This window comes from Brachyistius frenatus, unplaced genomic scaffold, assembly GCF_029030835.1.
Source record: "Brachyistius frenatus isolate BFR_SWC_R1_liver_20210118 unplaced genomic scaffold, ASM2903083v1 Contig_35, whole genome shotgun sequence".
Taxonomy (NCBI): Eukaryota; Metazoa; Chordata; class Actinopteri; family Embiotocidae; genus Brachyistius; species Brachyistius frenatus.
Window position 1 is genome coordinate 402,102 of NW_027210634.1, and position 23,689 is coordinate 425,790.

Here is a 23,689-nt window from a genome sequence, read left to right on the forward strand (position 1 = left end):
CCAGAGCTCCGGGGTCACACGGTGCAGCCTCATAAAATCATGATAAATGATCCCAAACTTTAAAAAAAAAAAAAAAAATTACATGCAAATTATGTATTTATCACATTTCTCCTCTATATTCTTAAAGGGTGATTATGAGAGAGCCGGCCATCGATTATAATTTTGAGACTAGCTGGCCAGCAGTAAGTGGTTGTAACTAAAAGCAAAAATTGAAGACTGTAACAAATTACTATTTCTCTGGTATATATCACGGTGATGAGAACTATAACCTGTTCTAGTCCTGGATGGGCATGGCTAAAATGAATCAAAGTCAGGGTGCCAAGATGTTTTCGTGTTTTTTTTTCCCCTCAGCATGTACGATTGATGTCAGAGAGCTTGATATGACGCTGAAACACCTTTGCTGCTAATTTGGCCCAATGGTGACTTTCAGATTTGCAGCCCGCATCCGACCAGGCCTCTTTGCTATTTGTTGTTGTTGTTGTAGACACACCCTGATTTAACATTACAGTAATCCTGCCACCAATTTTCACAACATGCAATGCCACAACATACGATGTGTGATCAAATGGTTCAAAGACTGTTCCGGGTGCGCCACAACAAAGCACACAACAGTAATGCGCATGGAGCAGAGGGAAGAGATCACTTTTGTGAGTAAGTAGGCTGTTCCAAATTTGGTCACTTGAATGACATTGGCAGCTGTGTTACGTGTACATTTGTGATTTCTATTCATCCAACTTGAGCAGAGAGCGCACATTCAGTTATGTGTCAGGATATTGGCAACAGAGACATTTGAAATGCTTCAAAATGCCTGCAGCAATTAAAGCAATAAGCCAGACGTATTTCAAGAGGGGCAGAACGTCACTAGCCAAGACTGAAGAAGGCACGTAAAGTCAGGAGCGCAAGAGCATACTCATAGTCCTCTTTGTAATTTGTGGGTTGGTGCACCACAAAGTCGTCCCCCAGGATCAAACCGTCGACACTGAATTTTGAAGGGTCGGAGGAAAAACATTTGGCGCAAACCACCTGAACTGTGGTAAGATGGCATTTAGGTTCTTCAACACGACAACGCACCCGGCTCACAATTTCTTGCGTAATTGTTGCTCCCCTCCACCACTTCTCGCCAGATTTGACTTTTTCTGTACTTTCTAGAGTAAGTTCAAGCAGAAGGGTCACTGTTTTGATGGCCTGCACAACGTGAATCGCAAAGGGTGCTTGATGCAATTAGAGAACTGGGCTTCCCGGGAGCGTTCCAAAAGTGGCAGAAACGTCCGCAGCAATGTATCACCTCGACTTTGAAGCTGATGGTGGCCAGATTTAAATCGGGTACATTTTTTGCTTGTTACAAGCGCAGTCTCTGAAGTTTTTAATTGCACCTCGTACTGTAAAAGATGAGAGCTGAGTGGGTGGTCTGCATTTAAAAGGGACGCGTTTTCTTTTTGAATGTAACAATCCTTCAATATTAACAAAAGTCCTTAAGCTATTTAATGGATCTTTCACTTGGGGTAGATTACAATCTCCTGAAAGCTCAAAGGCTGAAAACTCAGTGGGGTGTGCTCTTTATCCCAAGACCTACCACTTATTGACACGCTTTGTTTGTGAGGTTAGATGAGGTGTCCTCCCACTTTTACAGGGCGTACCTAAACTTTGAGATGCAATTGAAGGTGGGGAAGTCAATATTTTATAAATCCACATGTTTAGATCTAATAAACAAACGCAATCATGAGCCAAAGGAAAAGCTGTGACTAAAATGGGGATGAAGAATAAACTTACAGATTTACGAGGCTTTCCATGTTAAGAAAGCCTACGGCAGATTTAGTCACGTCCAAAGAAGAAAACATGTGAACATATGTGATTTACAGCTGCAGAGATTCAGAGATTTAATGGAAATTAAGTAAGTCACGTTAAGTTTTCGACTACACCATGCGTACAGGGATGTCCCTGTGGGGGGTAAAGATACTTAATGGAATTCTAAGACCTTACAAGAACAAGCATTTTTGGATTACTTCCTGCCCACTTAATTCCCAATTGCCCAAAGAGGTTCAGATTGGATTTAAACCACTCGGGAATTTCAGTCTCACATGAAATACGGCATGAACGACCTTCCGTACCGGGAAGGGCAATAGGCTCATATATTTGTGTGTTAATGGTAGGTAAGCGTGTTTGATGCCGTTTTAGTTGAACATGGAGAGCGAGTGAGGAAGCGGGTTGAAATAAGTGAAAAAAGGGTGAGAGGTGAGTGCTGATTAACACAGGAGGAAGAGGTTGCAGCTAAACAATGCACAAGTTGATTTCTTCCACCTGCATGATTAATGAATCTCTGACACTCTTTGCTTTTAATGGCGTGTTGGTTACAAATCTCATCCCCCTGCAAAGAATGGTAGCTTTTAGAAGAAAGGGTTAATCAGAGTCGTATACTTGCAAGAGGTACCTGGGAGCATTGCCCAAGGGAGGCCCGCGGATAATTACAAACCATTCAACAAACACAGCTCGGCGGCTCATGGAGATATTCTGACGGTGAGCCAATAGGTAAATAGAGCGCCAACGAGACAGTGACGGCATAACATATAGGACTACATGAGTTGTACAATATCGTCCATCAGATTGGAAACATGAGCCCAAGGAACACTTGACTCATTGAAAAGCCATGAAGCTTATGATCGTTCCTATGAATACTGCAGAAGATCAAAGATAAAGACTACAATCAGCACTTGGATGCAGTAATGAAGACAGTGACGGAGACAGTTTGCTGGTCGTAAAGTGTTTGAAACACCGACCATATTTTCAAGCTCATAATCATTATAATCTCTTTTGTGATCATCCATTATTTATGTAATTCCATCACCCAGATTTAAGCCTAATTACCCCATTAGTAAATGTCACCTCGATCTGCAACCAGACTCGGTTGCAATCACTGGACCTTTAGTTCTCAAGAATGTGTGTTTGCAGGCGAGTGTATATGTGCGAGTGTTTGATGAAATAGCTGTGCCCCTCGGGGTTGATATTCAAACTGGAAAAAAAAAAGCGACGGGGCAGAGCGAAAAGCTCTGCAAGGAATCTGGTGTATCAGTAACCTCAATCATGTCCTGCACCGATGGCTAACTTCGGGCTAAGTTTGGGAATTAACAGAGCAGCCGGGGATAGATGCAACACTGCCTTTGACTTTGCACTTCAGAGGTGCGAGCGGTTTGCCCCCCCCTTTGGATTCTCGAGAGAAGACCATCGTTACACATTAATAACACCAGAGATTTCTCCCTCTGCCTGCACAGTCTGTGTTTGTGTCCCTTATTGATTTTCCGCTGAATTCTTTTGATGAGAGTCGAGGGACGGACACTTTGATTTCATTTACAGATATTCGGTGTGTTTTTGGGAGTTCACTTTCTTTCTTTTTTTCCAGAAATACTTTTCCTGTATGTACAGTACACCCATCCTGATGTGGGAATGTACTTGTGTGCATCTCTACGTGCATATATACTTCTTACTAGTTTATAAACAGCTGCTCTTCTAGTAAGCCTCTCTGACAGTGTATTACCCCATATTCAACCGTTCTGCACTGTTCTTCATGAACCCATAATTTCACTCGTATATTCTTTACCATCGTTCCGGTCTTTCACACGTCGCTTTATCGCTTTTATTCTTTCCTTTTTTGCATCTCTGTCATTTTAAAAAATATAGGCTTGGCATTTTGGGAAGGGCAGTTCACACTGTTGGTTCTTCACAGTTCTGTGCATTCGTCCTGCTGCCAGTCCATGCGTGAAAATTAAAAAGAAAAAAAAGGAAACAGCCAAGGGAAAAAGAGAATAAAAAAATCCCAGGCAGTGAAACTGTAACAAAGTACGGAGCTTAAGCACAACATCACACACACAATACAAAGTCATTGGATATCAGGACACATTTACACCAAATCCAATAAAGAGCTGCATTGTTTGGGCTAATTGTAGAGATAAACAGCTCTTCCTGGGAGATTTCTCCCTTTTTTCCTCTGAATGTCTCTGGCTGATCAGGTTTCAGTGACATTCAGAGATGAGGCCAGAACTGAGCATGCACATGCACATGCACATGAACATAAACATACAGAGACACACACACACACACACACACACACACACACACACACACACACACACACACACACACACACACACACACACACACACACACACACACACACACACACACACACACACATACGCCTATCTGCAAAGCCCACACGTTATCAGACATAGACATGACCACCAGCTGCTGTGACCAAGGGTCTCACTACAATGGCTTGCTCTGCTGTGTATTTGGCAGACCTCCATTAAGCCCCTCCCCCCTTGATATTAAAGTCACGGCTCATTCATTGAAAACGAAATCGCTATCTTATTACAATATATTGTCAAACCCCCGAAGGTTGAAGGCTAAATTGAATATCCCTGCAGTTTGTCAGAAAATGTGCAATGTTTGCATGTTTCTCTCTTTTTTTTTTTTTCATCAAATAGGAACCACGACCTCGGGGTGCAAAAATACATTTGGTGTTAACAGCCTTTCGTTCTAGTTAGCACAAGTCAATACTGTATGTCGGTTTTTACATATGATATATGACACACTCATTTAAAACTGTTTCATGAGTTCCTGCAAATGAAGTCATGTGTCACTCTACTCTTGTTTCAAAAGAAATATATTTCACGCTCATAGAAATCACTGAAATTAGTGATTTAGCAAACCTATCAAGTCCCCACAATTCACCATGTCATTGGATTGTTTTTCTTGAATGTGAGATTAATGTTTCCGAGAAGAGTCTGTGATAAAATTGCCAACAATTATGAGAGCAAAACCACAAAATGAATGAAATAAAAAAAAAATATGTCTGAGGAATGTGCAAAATGTGTCTGTTAGCTGAGAGTGAAACACGCAGGTGCTAATATTGTATATGCACAATGAACTATATGTAGCTGCAGTACATGCTGCATTTATATCTACATGTTTACCTTCACCCACATACCCGTGAACACGCCAATACCTCCAACTGTTTGCAAACATGCATATGTTTACATATCCATGAACTGAATGTGCACATTGCAGCCAGCTGTACGTATGTCATTTGTGCACCTCGTCATACATTTGCATAATAGACAGTATTGTGCATATTGAATACGATTAGAAACATGCAGTCGCACATTTATGTAAAAAGGAAGTGAACAAATTAGAGGGCAAGTCAGATTAATAAAGAAAAAAAAAACTAAGCTGCACAGTACTGCAACATGAAAGAAAAAAGTCATTTCTTTTTATTCTTAAATTGACATTCTTAACTCACTTCAAGAGATTGATTCCTTTCATTGAATTACGATGCTTTCGATTGGATTAATCTATGCCACTAATCTTTAAATAGTTACTCGCCACAAGCTGTTGCAATGATGTCCTTTGGAAAATGCATGTGAAAACTGTAGGAACTTTTATTAAACTGTGTTAATAATGAGGGTTTTGAGATGATTTGTTTTTGGGGAACTTGCCCCACATTAGTTAAAGCACATTTTAAAGACCCTCAAAAAAAATACTTTTTTCAGTTATATTATGGGAGCTATAGGATCTGAGCAACATTTTACGCCACAATTGGCATATTTGAATAAATCCTTTATTTCACAAGAGATTTCAGTGTTTATATATGGCTGTTTTAACACGGCTTGGAAAAGGGGAGGGGCACATCCCTCCACCAGTAGCAAGATTATGTGTGCTGGCTTTAATTCTTTATCAAAAACCCAAAATTGAATGACACTTTATCCAAGTAGAATAAGACACAAAGGACAGAACATTCACCTGAGTTTAATGCCGCGTGTCATAACATTTCACTTGTTATTTTTCCTCCGGATGGGCTGTCACCCATGACAAACTATACCCACCTTACAACATGCCCCTCAATCTGCTGGTGGATGTCAGACCTGCTGACGATGCACATTGTGAGGCACTGACGCTATTTTGCATTACCCCCCCCCCCTAAACCAATCCTCCCCCCTAAATCAACCCCTTTTCCCTCACGCCCCCCTGTGATTGCGTGTTCATCACAGAGATGAGTAATTTTACTCTTGCTTTGGTGTCCCCCACACCAATGATTAGACCTCTAATCATCTGTCTGTCATCCTACCTTAACTGAACCAAAACACCACCGGTCTTGTGGGACACATTATTGACAGTAATGACTGTGCACAGGAGAAGGAGAGAGAGGGGGACAGAGTGCAACTGAAAAATGAGGAGGCGGGAATTGATTTTCAAGGAATCTTTTAGTCGATGTACCTGGAGTTCAAACAGAGGAGACCTTACCCCGCTGAGTTATTCAACTTCTTTGTCATATCTTAAAGTTTTTCTTACTCTGATAATCAGCGGTTTAATGCACACTGAGAGCAATTTCAGTTTGATGAACCGGGTCCAAAAAAAAATGCAGCTTCTAAAAGCAAATCACAAATTTTCTGTTATTACAATCAGTATTTTTTTGATTATATACATCCTTCCCTTGTTGGAAAGTCTACTGTTCCTATAGCCTTGCACAGATGCAGCTATATTCCCAGTTAAGATGTATAGCTTGCCTTTTTTTTATATATATATATATGTCAAGTTTTGATACTTAATGTGCAGTGATCTTGGAATGCACCACAGATACACTTGTGTTAATCTAGGAAAGGGCTTTGGTGGTCTGATTTCTGTGAAATAAATGAGGCAGTTGCTCCAGTTGAATATTCTGTTTCATCTTTTTTTTTTTTAATATATTATTATTTCTACCATAGTGAGGTTCTTTTTTGCTTTAAATTACCAAACAAGCACCCCTACTTCTAAAAGGCTGGCACTCAAATTAGAAGTCATGGGTGATCTCACAGCCAGTCATTAACATTTAATTACAAAAAAAAACATAATGAAGTAACTGCGGAGTGATAATCTTTCTAATGTGATGCAACCTTTCCTGCAGGAAGATTTTATCAGCCATCTAATCCGGGGATAATGTTTAACCCCCGTCTGCAGTCTTCACATATGTTTTCTATTATCTGCTATTGTTTGGGCTGCAGCGGAATAGGAGGGTCCGCGGTGTGGTGGAAGTGATCGAGGCAGCAGGCGGTGAGGCAGTGGCACAGCATTCGGGGGCAGGGCGGTACAGGGAAGGGAACGGTTCCGTGGAGCGCGCCGCGCGTACCGAAGGGACACGCTGATTGACAGACGGAGGCACGGAGCGCCCCGTGCGGCTCACAAGCAGGAGCACGATAATCTCCACGCAGCCGTCTTGTCAAAGGCATCTTTATGAAATACCAGCCAGATCAGAACTGGCGCAAATGAAGGAGGCTCCGTCCCGTGGGTTTGATAGCGGAGGTTTCTGGGAGATAAACAAGTAAAAAAAAAAAAAAAAAAAAAAGGACTCGGAGGCTGTGGGACCCTATCCCATCCTGCCTTTACCTGCTCAGTCAGAAGTGGACACAGTCCTGGTCATCCTGGCGTCTCAGACTGTCCTGGTAACCGGAGTGGATGGACTAAACGGTCAGGTTGCTCTTTGCAATCTGAGTTAAAGAAGATTTTGGCGATTCCTTCTTTTGGAGTAAAAAAAAAAAATTAAAAAAAAGGACTGCCCTCCGTGCCCGGGATCATTTTGGGGTTATTTCTTGTTTTTTGTTAAACCCACTATAATCGTCATGCATTTTTGAGTCCAGTTAAAAACCCTGGAGCCTGTAAGAAAAAAACGTATTTTTTTTTAATCGTTTTTGATTGGAATAACGGATAGACAATCAGGAAACTCTCGGGAGGGATTCAAGTTCCATTTTGGTGCGTAATTCGTGCGGGTGCTCAGCCGCTAAAGTAGTTGTGCCTCGTTCCTCTCTTTCTTTCTTTTTTTTTTTTTTTTTAACGATCAGTACCCCATTGTTTTCCATGGAGTAGTCTTAATCACAGGTAAAAGACTTGAAAAGTGTGGGCTTATTATTCTCTGCCGCCTGGAACAAACAGGCGGATCCAATGCGCAGCTTCTTCGTAGGATGGTAAATGACCGATGGGGAATCATGAACAGCTCTTCTGAACTCGAAGATGGAACTCGGCATAAAAACCAGGTACGTTCGCACAACCTGCAGAACTGCGCTGTGGGTTTTATGAGGAGTGGTGCATCTGCTTGGTGCAGTGTGCCACGGTGTATTTGGTGATGTGCCTCTCGGGCGAATCCACTGCACTGTGGAGACAGTGTAGCTGCAGATGAGCTTTTTTTCCCCCCACCGACTCCCTGAGCTCTACTTCTCTTCTTGTCATAGCTATTGTCTATAACCCACCCGCAGATCACACCAGCATGGCTACTTCTGTTTAACGTGTCTCAACCCGTGAATGTGCTTGTTAGAATTATTGGAAAATAGATTAATTGAAGAGGATAATGGTAAATTTTTTTTTTTTTTTTTAAATCACTGCAGGAGATCATTGTTTGCGCATCTCGGTTACATCTTCCCCACATTTCCTCCCCATATTAGACCAAGGCTGTACTTGAATGTCTGGAAAAACGCATTTATGTTGTTAGGAGTGTAGAAACTTGGCAGGCACAGACATCTTCCAATAGCTATTAACACTCCACAGCTCTTTAGAGCTGTCTCCTGCTCGGATGAATTGAGACAGGAGCGGACGTGCGTTGTGTTGCAGCCAGGCGAGCTCACTTTGGGGAATAGTCAATGTGTTTTCACAAGGTCAGTAGAGGGTTATTGACAGCCCATAAGGGAGAGGAGGGCTCCTCTGGAACACCAAATCGGATTTCGGGGGTCACCGTTGAAGCATTACAAATAACAGAGGGAATTACCTTTCTTTTGCTTAATAAGGCTGAAGATGGGTTTAATTGTTATGACACATTGATGAAAAGTAATGTAAAGGTGCTGAAAAGTTCCTGAGAGACATTTAGAAATGCTCTACTGGAGAAACTATGGTGCTACATATTTCTAATTATGGGCTGCAGCTTTAATTTGGTTTCGCCCAACCAAATAGCTTCTCATGAAAAAGGTAACAGCAGTGTATAGTATAAATTGCCTAATGGGCTACTTGAAGAATGATCAATTTTCTTCCCCTGATAGCCTCTTTCATCACCACTTTGACTACAGCAAGAAAGCTCTCATAAATAAATGTTTGCTCTTCGCTGTTCTATAAACTCTGAAGTATGTGGATTGTATCATTCAGCATGCCACCGTTGGAAGAAAACACGCCTGTGGCTCATTTCCTGCAACTTAAAACAGCTTGTGAGATATGTGGCTCGCTTTCTTCTGCTCTTCTGGACTGGAGTCTAAGTCAATTGCATGGTGGCACTCCATGAACTGGGACTGAGTTTGAGTCATCATTATATTTGTATTGATTTGTCCGAGGCTGTAGTTAATTTTTCTTATATTACACATGGCAGGTTGTCATGTAACCTCAGTGCTCATGAGATGGAGCTGAGGCCAACATTTTTGCCTTGCTGCCTACAAGCTTTGCCTCTTTCATAACCACGTGAAGGTCACGTGAATACTAAATGTGTCTGCCCTGGGTTGACGATTGTGTGTCCTGTAATACCAGAAAAAAAGAATCTGCAAATAGGGAATGCTATGCCATGAGATTTATTTAGATTTTTTTTTTTTCATGTCTGAGCACTTGTAAAAAAATAAAAAAAAAAAAAATAAAAATCTAAATGACTCGATTGAGCTGTAACATGCTGAGTGGTAAGCCTGAAGGATGAAAAGGCAAAAATATGTCACACAACTTCAATGCTCACTCCGGATCAGACGGCATCGGAGGATGTTGGATGAGATGAGAGGTTGTTTCGGGAAATGGGGAGGGCTAATGCTCCTATCTGTCTCACTCCTCCCCACATCAATCCGTCTCCTTCTCGTGCTCTTGTTATTTTGCTATCACACGCAGACACACATAAATACTCTTTCTGACTCTGCAACCTCGAGCAGTAACACCAAAACCTTTATCTCCAGTCTTGCGCTATTGACACAGTCATTTCAGACCCAGTGGGGAGGGACCATGTAATAGAGATCTTTAGTGGCCCCTCTGTTGGTTTTGATATTACAAAACATGGCCTGGCATTTGTCTGGTTACTCTGCATATTTGATTTGTTGCTGTAGGTGCGCTGTCACCCCCATGCCCTTTTCTATAACAGAATGGGAGGCAGTTAGAGTAAAACGGGGATTCGAGTGCAACTTAAAGTCAGCTTTGTCAGCTAAGTCAGGAGATAAGGAGCCACTGAGACTGAGGTTATGTGGTCAGATATGGTCTTAACTTACAGTATTGCGAGTGAACTCTACCGTGAAATGTCCATATAGAGTTTCTGATAGAAAAAGAAAGACCTGAAAAAAGTCAAGGCTTGCTGTTTGCCATTACTGCTTTTTTTTTTTTTAGATTTGAGGGGAATAAAAACTGACTGGTGAAAAAAAAAAAGGTTAATAATAAAAATAGTCAATATACTTGCCTTCTTTTTTCTATGACTGCTCAGGACAGAAAAGAAAAAAAAACACAAACAGCTAAAGATATAATATTGTCCTGTAAAAACACCAACATTGATTTTTGGGAATGCGAGCTAAATTTCTATATCTGTTTCCATAATCACTTCAATCGACCATGAACGCAACTAAAGCAACAACTCTTGTCGCAATTTAATATCATAATGTCTGTACACACATACAGTAGACAGTATATGGCTATACTGTACATGTGGATGTGTTTCTCTTCTTCAGCACACACACTCACACGCACACACGCACACTCACACACACACACACACACACACACACGCACGCACGCACGCACACACACACACACACACACACACACACACACACACACACACACACAGTACAGCTGAGAAGGCAGTGAGGCCCAATGGGGTTTCCCACTTGGATTGGAGGTAGTAATCAATAACACTCTGGGAACTCCAAAGTTTCCAAAGCACTGAAAGGACTGTTTGTGTATGTCTAGAAAACCAATAGAATACAGCTGTGCCTCGCCAGCTCACACTGAACTAAAGAGGCGTGGTATCTGACAATTTGCCAACTCCAAAGCTTCACTTTAGAACCTCGGGCGAACGCAAACAGATCAAAGTCGAAGAGGAACCCAATCGCTAAATTAACAAATAATCTTAACAATAGATAAGATGTTTATGTTTCCTTAACTTTAGACACAAAGCTGTAAGAAGGAAGGACGATTTGCCTTCACAGCACAAAACACACTTACCGTGGCAATATTTTTCGGACAAATAGTGTGATTATTTTCTGTAAATTACACTTACAGGCCCAAAATTGTACCAAACCGAGCGTAATCAGGATGTAATCTTACTTCTACAAGAATAGAATCAATACCAAGTTTGCGTTTTAAAACACTTTTAAAAAAATAGCTTAGTTTTCCTGGAAAATATGTGAAATAGCTATGCATTGTAAACACTACAAGAAATTCCACTAATGCTGTACAAATTTCTGCTGGTGGCTGCACAAGGATCCTTCCATTGACAGTAGTTGACATTAGTATTCTGAAGATGTGCTAAATGTTGCAGTACTACTCTCTGTTTAAGCTATCATTAGCTTCACAGAATGACAGAACAAACTGCTTCACAGCTCTGAATCTCTAAGGTCCAGATTTATAGTTTTTTGTGTGACATCAAGAGTTGGTGGAGACCAAAAACAGAGCAAAAAGAGGGTCATGGTTTTACTTCCTGTACATTTGGTAATTCTAAATAATGATTAAATTAAAAGCATTGACATGCCTACAGAGAGCAAATTGTCCAGATGATGGGCAATGAACTGTCGTTGTCATCGTCCCGGGAGGAATAAACAGCTGCCAGCTTAAACTTTACACTAGCTGTGGCTTGTTGAGACATTGTTCTTTAAATTACATTTAATAAGGCTGCACTTGCAATATGAAACCTTTCAAATCACAATCTTAATTCATCGTTCAGCTCTAATAATAATGCTCCACTATAAACTGATACATCTTGAGTGCTGTATCTTTCTGAGAGTCGTACCATGATACTGTAAGACCTGTTTCTTTTTTTTGCTAGACACCACCAACATGTGAAACGGCCTTGCAGTAAGAGTTTATAACATGTTGAGAGGTGGAGATTATAGCTGTGTACTGTGTGTGTGTGTGTGTGTGTGTGTGTGTGTGTGTGTGTGTGTGTGTGTGTGTGTGTGTGTGTGTGTGTGTGTGTGTGTGTGTGTGTGTGTGTGTGTGTGTGTGTGAGAGAGAGAGAGAGAGAGAGAGAGATAGATGTGGACTGGCTGGTTTTTGCGGGTACCCTTGTCGAACTAATGAACCTGCTGAGCTGGCCGGAGGTAGAGGAGGCAGTGTGGACTGGAGCAAAACAGAGCAGAGAGACTTCCCTGGTTCACTGGGCTTGTGATTTCCCTGTGGGGGGGTCTTGCTGTGACGGCAGTGCAACTCTAACAACCCCAGCTTTCAGTCTCCCCCTGCCTTGCTCTGGGGTGGCACCTGATGGCAGAAGTTTTTACAGCCTACCAAAAGTCCTTTATTCATGTCTCACATCACACATTTCTCATATACAGCTGGCAGATTATGATGATATGCACAAATGCCAACACAAAGACGAGTTCAACACGTACAAATTAATGAGATAAATGGAAGTGTTGCATCTTTCCTACCTTGAGTTTACAGCGTGTGATTGTTTTCATTTGTACAGATTGTAGTCTCTAACAAAAAAAAAAAATCAGTGAGAACATTTTTTTGAATGTATTTTTGTGTTTCCATGTGTTGTATGTTCTTGTAAATATTGTTTTATTTGTGCGTTTTATCACGCGTAGATCACTGCTGAGGGACGTCAACCATCTTAAAGGAGAGGATGATCAAATTAGACCGTGTCAGCTACATGTGTTTGAGAGTTGTGCTTCATATAAAAGCACAGTTTGATGTATCTGTGCGGGTCTCTGCATGCTTTGCTCATGTGATCTTGCACTTCTATCAATCCATTGTTCCTTTTTTTAAATACCATGGGGGAGGGGGGCTGGCGGGTGTAGATGGGAGAGTTTTTCGATTTATCAAGAAAATAAAAAAAGGAATCGCTCAGTGTCACTGATTTCGCTGCTCTTCATAACAGCACCACATTTAAATTGGCATGCATTCTAATGACTTTCAAAGCCTTAATGTTCCCTTGTAGTTTTCATCTTCCAGTGCGCATGGCTCTTCACACACAGAAATGTGTTTCTAATCACCTCTCTCCTCTGACATATTTTTTTTTTCTATCGGTACAATATCATCCTCCAACTAGCTTTGAACACATCTATATACGCTTTGTGTTGAAACCCATTGCTTTAGTAACGTTGAATTGTGGGATCAAAACCTAAGTGGCTCACAGGAGTGTGGGCCTATTGTTAGAGTGAAGGTATGAATGTGTGAGAGGAGTCTGTGTGTTGGTGGATCAAAGTGGTAATGAGCCATTACTGTCAAGTTGTTACATAAGTGAAGAGTGCTGCTTTTCTTTTTCATAGAAAGTGATTTAGTGCTTTAATGTAGCAGCATGCGATTTTGTTTATAGGTTTCTGCTGCAGAGAGATTTGTTTTTAGGGTAACATGCAGATGCCGCAGCAGCACTGGAAAGCTGAGGCTTTACTGGTCTGAAGGTTATACACGACAGCAGCTGTCCGTTGTGCTCTTGGCCTTGCTCATCCTCTGTTTGCCTTTGTTATCTGACCCTAGTGCCATTCTACGTCTTTTTTTTCCTCATTTTCTCTCTTTCAATATCTCTTGCTGACATGAAGGGACAGGGCATTTCAATATCAGATTTCTGGTGCTGCAAGGTGGTCAGGGGGCCTTGAGAGGAAAAGAAAAGAAAAAAATAGTGAGAGGGAGAGGCATGGAAGGACAAGAATGAAAACAGGATTCGATAATAGCTGAAGAATAATAATATAAAAAAAAAAAGTAGGGGCCAGAGTAGAGAAAGAAAAGAGTAACCCAAAGTAGAGTAGAAAGGACATGGGAGGGTTGGAGAGTATGAATCACAGAAGGTCCCAGATGAGTGCTGAGCAGACGGCAGGCTAGCTGGGGGCACATGTACCTTTTGCGAGATGACGCAGATATATTCCAGCTGCTTGAAATCCCACATACCTCCAACAAAGGCTTGTTATCAGATATACCACACACTGCTCTTGAAGGAAAAGACAGTCTTTTTCCACAGTCGACAGTTGGATCGTTTGCAAGGCTCATCACAGAAGCCTTAAATGCTCCAGAGGGCACGCTTGCATCCAGACCTACAGCCGCAATGGAAAGTATTTGTACCTAATTCGATTGGTGATTCCGGTGATCGTGTTGATTTTGTGCATTTTAAGTGCATTACAAAAGGTGCGTGTGATTCTGCACATTTACTTGTCCTTATAGGTGTGTGTGTGTGTGGGCGAGCATAATGCACACGATGACACTGCCGTCTTCTGTGTTTTTTTTGAATAGATATGAAGAAAAGCAAAGCTGAGTAGGGAACATTAGGAAGGTACCGCAGGGGAAGGTTATACTCTACCTCCCCGAGGCAATGTATTGACAGATGTGTCAGCAAACTGACCCGATGGGCAGGGTTTCACTATAGAAGTGCTAAAAGTGTGAGAGAGTGAGTCACAGAGAGGGAAACAAGGCAGGTTAAAGGCATTAGATTTCCATCTGCGGGACTCAGCCCATCCTGCGTGTGTGTGCTGCATCTGCTCAGGAAGAAAGTATCATGAAGGTGGTGAAGAAAGTATCATGAAGGTGGTGAAGAAAAAAAAAAAGAAAAAAAACTCACTCTAAAAGAAAGAACATTTTTAATTTTCCTCTGGAAGACTGTAATAACACTACTCTGCAATTTATCATTCACCTTCCAGCTAAATCATCATTAAAAAAAAAATGCATTGGAAATCACCTGTGAGAGGCAGATGAGAGGGAAGGGGAAAAGTGTAGGCTGGAAAATGAGATAGAGTGGTGGAGTGAGGGATGAGAGGGACGCAGTGGTGTGCATGTGTTACTTAGTTCAGTCATCTTGATGGACAACGAGCCGAGCCCATTCCGCTGACAGATCGGGCTCTATCTCCATATCGGCGGTGATAAGTGTCCAATTTCCTCCTGGCGACTTCAATCTAAGCGTTAAAGAGCTCTGTTCATGTGATGCCGAAGTCTTGATCAAACAGAGATTAGTGGGCGTGCTTTTAAAAGGGAACATCCCTCCCATAACATAATGGACTTTTTTTTTCTTTTTGTTCCTGGGCTCGTCATTAATCAGAGGTTGTAAATACTCATGCATGCAAGGACAAAAAAACAACAACAACACATACACACAAGCGCAGTTCCCTTTTGTGACGGGTTACGCATCGGACTAAGAATGCAAGAGCGAGCAGTAAATAATAAGGGGATTAATTAGACAGTCAATAATTTATAAATAAATAGAGAAGTTTAATCACGCTACCCTGGCCACTGGATCTGGAGCAGATGAACATTATAGGAGAGGGGGCGGCGGATGAGTCAACATATCCCAACATAAACCAGTTAAACCAACAATCGCACCAAAGAACTGCGGGAATGCGAAGAATATCTGGCAGCGAGCCACAGCTAATTTCTAAAATAGTGACGCTGGAGTGTTGCATCTGCTCCGCTGCCAGTGCACGAGGGGCTCTTTTTTATCTCGTGTTGAACCGCTGAAGCACGTTTGATTGAGCTGCTTTGCTCGCTACCTCTCTCTTACCTGGCAGTCTCTCCAAAATCACATTATTGGTTCTCCTCTGAGTTAAATGGAGTCATTTCCACAGCAAACTGGATCCATATATTTGCCTGCTGATGACTTGCCGAGGCAAACGGAGGAAACATAATAGCGTCATTATTTGCCACGTACCATCAGATGTCTCAAGGTTAATAGCGACATTAATTGACTTCAAGGATGAAGGCTGGGACAAACCCTGTTGTTCTTATTAGGTGGTATTCTTGATCTATGGATTAGTTTGGGGAGCATAGCTTCAGGCTCAGCAGGCTTGTTTCTGTCTCCCCAAACACCGACCGATGACCAAGCCCGACTCTCAGTTGAGAAAGGAGGTGAGTGGTGTTGTGTTGTTGAAATTCCCTCAAGGCGATCCTACGATATCATGTCGGAACACACAGAGGGACAACTCGAAAACAAAATGCCGCTGGCCACGTCTGGCGGAGACGTAAACGCAGTCTACAGTCTGGACCGGATGGACAGTTTGAATTGTTGAGTGACTCAGTCTGTATGAAAGTGACAGCGAGTGTGAAAATAACACCTTCAAGTTAGGCCTTGTCATCTTCACTTCCACTTTATACTCCTCAACCACTTACGTATATCATTATGTAAATGGTGAAGTTTGAGTACTTTAATGGAAGTGGTTAGCTTAAATTTAAGTTAGTAATTAATGTTAAGAGAATTTCCCATACAATTTTTAGAAAGAAGATGCCCCGTGGCACATTTCTTAAAGAGGGTTTCAGTTATGTATCAAATATTGACTTCCCCTTTATGCAAAAAGTGGCATGCATGTTTGCACAGTGTTATATTTGTTGTAGTGGTGTAGTCTGTGATGGGTGAGGTGGTTGCCGCGCAATTGGATATCTTGTCATGGGGCCCAAAAATCTCAGCTGTTTATATCACTCGTGCATTGTAAAACAGTTCCCACTGACAATATGTTCAGTCAGTTTAAACCAAAAAATTGGTTCGTTTTTTACATCTGTGATCAGCCGAATGAGAAGAATTCCAAAAGAAAAGCTTGAAAAAGAGCGATATAAGAATGACAAACAAAAACGAATTAAGAATAGTTTTAACAAAGAGATAAAAAAAAAATAAAACGATGCATAAAAGATATTCAGAACTACACGGACAGAAAGAGATGCAGAGATGTATTTATTGCCGCTATCCTATTAAACCGTTATGACAAACTCATGGCTAATATATTAACAGACTTATCCACTAACATCCATTATTTATTCATCATCAAAAATTCAATCTGGCAGACTGTGTGCCATTATTCAGATGTGCTGGGGGAAAGTGGCGCATTTGAATAAATGGGGATTGTAGGTCTCACTCCCATGGCTTGTTGTTATTCCAACCTCCCCCCCTTTAAATGATTCAAACATTAAATCAGTCAAAAAATGTAAGAGAATGATCATCGTTGGAAAAAAAAAAAAAAAAAAAATACCAACACAGCTCTGAAAGCTGGATTTACTATATTTTCGGGAGGAAACATTTTATTGTTGTTAGCCCTCAAAGCTGTAGGAAGAGGCTCTGTCATACATCATCTTGCTTTTGGCTTTCATTAGCAGAAAAGGAAAACATAATGTTTTCTCCATGTTTCAACCCGCATCTCATTCAGGGGCAGTTTCTTACCCCGTGCGATGGCTGCGGTATAGATAAGCTCATATTTACTATAACTCAGTCTGTCTTGTTTCCTCTGGTGAAATTCTGCACCTCTCTGCAATACATAAGTCTGAATGAGATTGGATATGGAAATGTTGAGTACTGCATACCAGTAGTTTCTGCTGATGTCGTGGAACTTGGCAGCGTGGAGAACGGGACATATTCCTCAGAGAAACAAACACTCTCTCCTACAGACACCTCTGTGCGAGCAGACACATGAAACCAGACACACATGCGCTCGCTCCTCAGTTAATGTGGTACATTACCGAAAAAGCGACCGCAAAGTGTACACATCTGAAGTTTGGTCGCGACAGTTGAACGTGTCAGTTATGTAAAAACTACTTGGTCATCAAACAGTATGAATATATCCTTCTTTTTTTTCTTTTTTCTTTTTTTACATCAGAGTCAGAGGTATGTTTAATAACATGCGTTAATATGCAACTAGGAAGTTGAAAAATCCCAACCTCCTTGTTGGGAAATTACACCTGAATGCCGTCGAACTAGAAATAGTTGACATGTTAACAGCGGCGATAAAACAAAACGTGTAGACGTTTTATAATATTGACTTTCTTGAGCTCCATTTCATCCATGTGTTGGTTTATATAGATGATGATGTTTTTCACTTTCCTGTACTCTGACAGAAGAAATAGAGCAAATTTTTCTCGGGCCTGCCATGTTGTCAGTTTGGGAACTTTTTGTCAGTTCCGCCTCCTTGTTGAGAGCGTTAAAAAAACGGTAACTTTCCCAATTGCTGGCTGCCTGAACGTACGATATGTTGTTGTATTTGACTGATTGTTATTTTATCTAAGGACTCGCTCTATGTATGGCCCAAACAAAACAGTGTTCAGTCACTCAGGGTGTTTTCAGACTTGGTCCCTTTCAGCCCTGGAAACAAACTCGGACCAATTAGTCAGCATTTTTTGCGCATATGTGAACACTCCAAGCAAAGTCAGACCACTCTGAAGTGAACTGAACTCGGAGCAACTGGCTTTTCGGTCTTTAGTCTAGCCCGGGCTCACTTTGCCTTTTATCGTCATACTTTATCCCTCTAGGGAGTTCGGTCGGGGGTGGTGATATATTTTTGTTGTTATTTTTGATACTACAATTTGTGGTGCTGTTGAACACCGGGGGCCCCATCAGAGCTGAAGTGGACCAGAAAGAGAAATGAGTCCTCTTTTAAATGACCTCACAATGTCAACTCAAAAAGAACTGACTCCCTTTTCTGTCGGTTCACTTAAAGGGGACTGAGTTTGGCTCGTTTAAAGAGGACCATGTGAAAACACCTTAAAGGTCAAATGGAGCCCAATTCTTGATTTAAAAAAAGAAAATTGAAAAAATGATCAATATGGAAAACAGGCCAACTATCTTTGTGTTCTCTTTCAGACACATTATCTCTTCTCCATCTGTGACTTCTGGGGTTATTGTTTCATTTGGGTTAAATTAAATATTGAATATCACGGATGATATGTAAGAGGATTAGTTAAACCACAGCTTAGTAAAGTTTCTTTTTTTACAAGAGACCCCCCACTTTCATCTGTACTTTGCTTTGGAAATCTTAAATGGACATTTTTCTGGCTAAGCTGTCAGACAATCAAGTACATGTACTTCAAGAATAAGTTAGCCTCGTATTGTAAAAAGCCTTTATAAAGCCTGTTAGCACAGCACAGTGTCTGAGCCCATTTGTCTGCCACATGTCGTCAAATCTTCCTTACAGATGCAATGACTAATAGATGGAGTTTGCAAGAGATGGACTACAGAGGATGAGATTTTATTTGACCAAAAAAAAACAACCAAAGAAAACAGTTTGATGTCCAGTGATTTTAGTACGATTTGAAAAAAAAACAAGCAGGAGAAGTGACGACTAAAACTGATGCTGTCTCTTGTTTTGTTTTTGACAACACAGAATTTGTGACTCGATGGAAACAGTAATTGTCACATAATCGCCGACAAATCTTGGAAATTGTTCCGCAGCTTTGTTTTGGCACATACAGCGTCTCTCTAATCTGCGCCACACGTTAAACTTATTTTCTGTCTCCCGCCGCCTCCCTCACTTGGAGAATGGAATCTGGCAGGCTCCTCATAGGCGTCTGTAATGTGCGAACATAAGAAATCAATCAGACTCACACTATTTCTGCAGCCCCTCGGCTCACATTGATTTATTGCAAATGTGTTGAAGATGAAGAGAGAAACTCTTTCGCATTGAGGGGCAGGAGGTGGAGGGGGAGTGGACGTGGGAGGGGGGGGAGGAGGGGTGACGGGACGGTGACAGGTTCGGGATGAGAGGTTAGAGGGAGGAGCGAGCGAAGAGGAGGGGTTTTGGCGTGCTGACCTTTGTTGTGTTAGTCTCACGTCGTTCACCTCGGGGGGTCAAACGCTGTCAGTCACCCGGCCAGAGAGAAAAAAATGATGATAGCGTGTTTTATATTTTTAGATGACTGTGATGTGTTTGCTGCGTTATGTGGGACGTGACAGCTGCTGTCAGCCCGTAGTGAGACGGGTCAGAGGTCACGGAGAGGGCGGTGGATTAGATCCATACCAGACGCTATCAATAAACGAACGAGCTTAAAACGTCTCCTCGGTATTTTTTTTTCTTTGGAACATTCCTGTCTCGTATAGTGTTTGTGTGTATAATCCATTTAAAACTTAATTAGACTCTTTAAAATCTGTCTTTTTAAAAAAAAAAAGTCTTTCCAGTTTTCTCAACAAAATTATAGCAATATTAAAGTCGTAATATCAACGTAACACATTTAGTAAAGGCTTTGTAACCGTTGTTACTGATTTGAGTCACATTCAATCTCGATATTTTTTTAAAACTCAAAACAAATTATCCTGCGGTTGCTACTCAATTATGACTCAGAGCAATTTCATATTTCATGCTCGCACAGCTGAGTTAGGGGTGTTTGTGTGTGCGTGCGTGTGTGTGTGTGTTGGGGGGAGGGGCGGTGGGTAATCTGGAGGGGATGCATCATCGTGTTAAGTTTTGTTTGCTATTTTATGCACCTCCGGAGTGAAAGGCTTGTTTATCCATTTTATGAAATATGGCTGTCTGAGGGAGAGACAGAGTAAGTCAGAGCTCAATAGTGGGCTTGGTGTATTTATATCACGGGCATACACTTAGAGACACGAAAGGGATCTGATGGAGATGAGGATTGAAGTGGATTACTGAGATAGGGCTGCACTATGACGAGAATGAAATATCATGTTTATATTGGGCTTTCATAAATTACATGAGAGCTGGAAAACATACGTGTGTTTGTGACCATATGCTGCCACCCCCCTTTAGCCCCCCGCACTCTCTACGCGCGGAGGCTGCGAGGCTGATGGAAGGGGTTAAAGAGGAGATTAAAGTGATAATGTACATCTCTAATCCCCAGCACTTTAGGAGGGTAAAGAGGCGAAAACTGCCTCTAACCACAGAGCCGGACATGAAGAGGGTGCATCAACAGCTATCGGGGTCAGGCATCACCATGGCAACAGATTATTCAGAATAATTATCTACCATATGTGCCTTGTCACAATTAGAAGTTGGCTGTGAGCCGGGCCCCGGGTCAAATGCTGATCAGAGTATTGGAGAGGGAGGGGGTTGGGGTTGGGGGAGAGGCGGGGGGAGGAATTGCAACATGCCTACACCATTTATTCGAATAAAGTTCAGCCCGCTTGTCACATGGGCCGCAGTCACTCAACCCGCCTCTAAGCAGATTTTCTTCGAGATCTGATGCTACCAGCTACACACCACTTTGTTGCAGTGGCTTATGCTGAATGTCATTCTGCAGCGAGGGTATTGAGCTTCTATTTTTTCAAAAATGGATCCTACAAAATAAAAATCTGAGAATGAATCAAATAGATTTATGATTTCAATCAGACTACTAAGCTTCTCGAATCGATTTTTTTTTTTTTTGCAGAGTAGTGGGGAACAGAAATGACTATGCAAGTGGAGAGTGTAAATGTGAGCTGACAGAGGCTCAAGAAGAAAAAACTTTTGTGGTTTGTTCCCATTATTCCAATCCTTCCATTAGGAGTCCAGACATTTTAACTCATCGTTGCAAGTTATCTCGCGGGAGTCATACAGAGAATGCTTCATTTCCCATAAGCCCTGTTCACACCAGTACACTGGAAAAAGCAGCAACAAGGTGCAAAGTGGTTTATCCATTATAGTAAGTCATTTGTTTTGTCACTTTAACCCCCCGTGAGAAAAGTCATTTAGGGTGATATCGCCTTCCGTTTTGCTCCATTTAAAGCAGGAATACTAAAAATCACTGTTTTGTATTCATCCGAATACTATCAAGTAAAACTGCTGTGATTCTTGCCATTTACCGTGATCCTTCTACCAAGTTTGACTTATTTTCATACTGTACACACGTGCCGCCATCTGCAACAAAACACGGAGTCTCTGCATCTAATTGTGAATCTGGTATAAAAAAAAAAAAAGTTTGAAGATCTCTGGGGAAGCGCGAAACGTGACAGTGGGCTAATCCGTTTTTAAAACATCCCACATTACCTCGGGTTTATTACTGCGAGCTGTCAAACTGCATGAGATGCACAGTGACACTGCTCTTCTCTGATCAAATTTGTCACATCATGCCAGGCGGGATCATAAGGTGGAGGCGCAGCTGACACGTTTAGGAAAGAGCCGGGATGTGTTCAGACAAGCCACTTACGTTTAAACACCAATTAAGCCTCGTGCGCTACTTATATCTGTGGTCTATTAGATTGTCACCCATCACTATTAGGAAGGCACTTGGAACCCTCTGGCATTCTGGGAAAATAATTACATTCTTTCTGCGTCATAATTACTGCCTTGAAAGTGGCTCTTTCAAACACTCTCAAAGCAGACTCTTACTCTTTTCTCCGTCTCCCCATTCCTTTCTCCCCGAGCTCTGCCGGTCTCATCTCTCGCCTGTTGTCTCCCCAGACGCTAATGAAGTGGTTTAATCTCGTAACTCCAGAGGAATTGTCGGCAGAGAACCGCATTAATTAAATTCCTGTGTGTGTTAGTTTTTAAAGTTTACACACGTTTCAAGTAAAGGGCCAAAAACATACAAGCATGCCATCGCTGCTCGCCGCTGCTTTGTGACTCAGAAATGACAAGGTACGGATTTGCTTGTGCTTTGAGGGAAATGTGTTGATTAAATTAGTCAAAATAAAACGAATGCAGTTTTATGATCTGAAAAGTTTGACAGCACATTGATTTCCAATCAGAAACCTAACTCAGTGGAACAACACAAATCATGTCTGTTTCCATCTTGATTCTATTATTGTGTTATTGTTGTGTAATCTGGGGATGTCCAACTTTTTTCTCTCTGAGAGCTACTTTGACAAAATGAAAGTGCCCGAGAGCTACTCATGTTCAGTAACATTTATACGCATAGCTGAGCTCCACCCAAACCAGCTGATACTCTTCACACATATTTTGTATCACAACATCTTGAATTCAACAGCATTTGAGTGCTTTTTTTTCTGTATGCATTTCTTTAAGTTTTGAATTGAAGGAGGGGGCGGGGGGTTATTTTCTGTATCTGCAGTTACACAGATGTTCCCTAAATGCATACTGCAGTGCACGCAACTCCTGTGTGGCCCAGCTGGTTTGTAAAGGGTCAAGTAAAGCTAATATTAGGTTTAACCAGGAAAATCCAGTGTTTCATCATCGATTGGGACCCCCTTCCACTAGCTGCTCGTAACGGGTGGCGATTTACTCAGAAATGAGTGGGAAGCTGCAAGCTACTGGTTGCAGACCAGTGTAATCTATAGAAAGTCAAATTAGGATTCATATTGCGTTGCTGCTCAACTGATGTTTTTCTGATGTGAGTCAATTAGGTAATATATATCTATTTTTATCCTCTCACTTAAGAACCACTGTGACAAAGAAAAACCTGTCAGAGATCAGATGAGTTTGAGTGATTATATATTTCTAGTTCAGTAAAAGTGAATGACTGATGTTTAGCACTAGCTAACCACAGTCATTTGTTACCGTTATGCAGTCACTCGACTTTAATTTAGCCTTCACCTTCTCCTGAGTGTTCATTTAGATTACTTTCTTTTTTGACATAGTCATATTTCATTCAAGGTAAAATAAGACAGTTGACAAACCAAGCCACAGTTTTTTTTTTTTTTTCTAATATTTGTCAGCTCCTGAGTCCCAAACATTCAGACTGGCGACTTTAGATCTTTCAGAACAAAGTGTTCCTCCATTTTACACGTGTCTGGTGCACTTCTCTTGTTCTCCACCAGCTAAAGCTATCACAACTCTTTTCTGATTTGGACTATAGTCGTGAAAGTAAAGCACAGAGCTTTATACTTGGTTACAATGTGGATTGCATAAACGCTCCCTTCAGCAACTATTAATGTGACAGCTTT

At 41.5% G+C, this 23,689-nt stretch overlaps 1 protein-coding gene across 2 annotated transcripts in view; it reads left to right on the plus strand.

Annotated features, from left to right (window-relative positions):
• The first annotated feature begins 7,115 nt into the window (after nucleotides 1-7,115).
• The window catches only part of fibcd1b (fibrinogen C domain containing 1b), a 102,386-nt gene continuing 85,812 nt past the window's right edge, over nucleotides 7,116-23,689 (plus strand). For both annotated transcript variants that reach the window (XM_069700862.1, XM_069700863.1), the window contains exon 1: nucleotides 7,116-8,057. In XM_069700862.1, the coding sequence (XP_069556963.1) occupies nucleotides 7,986-8,057 (72 nt within the window). In that variant the 5' untranslated portion in view covers nucleotides 7,116-7,985. The remainder of the gene's footprint in view (nucleotides 8,058-23,689) is intronic.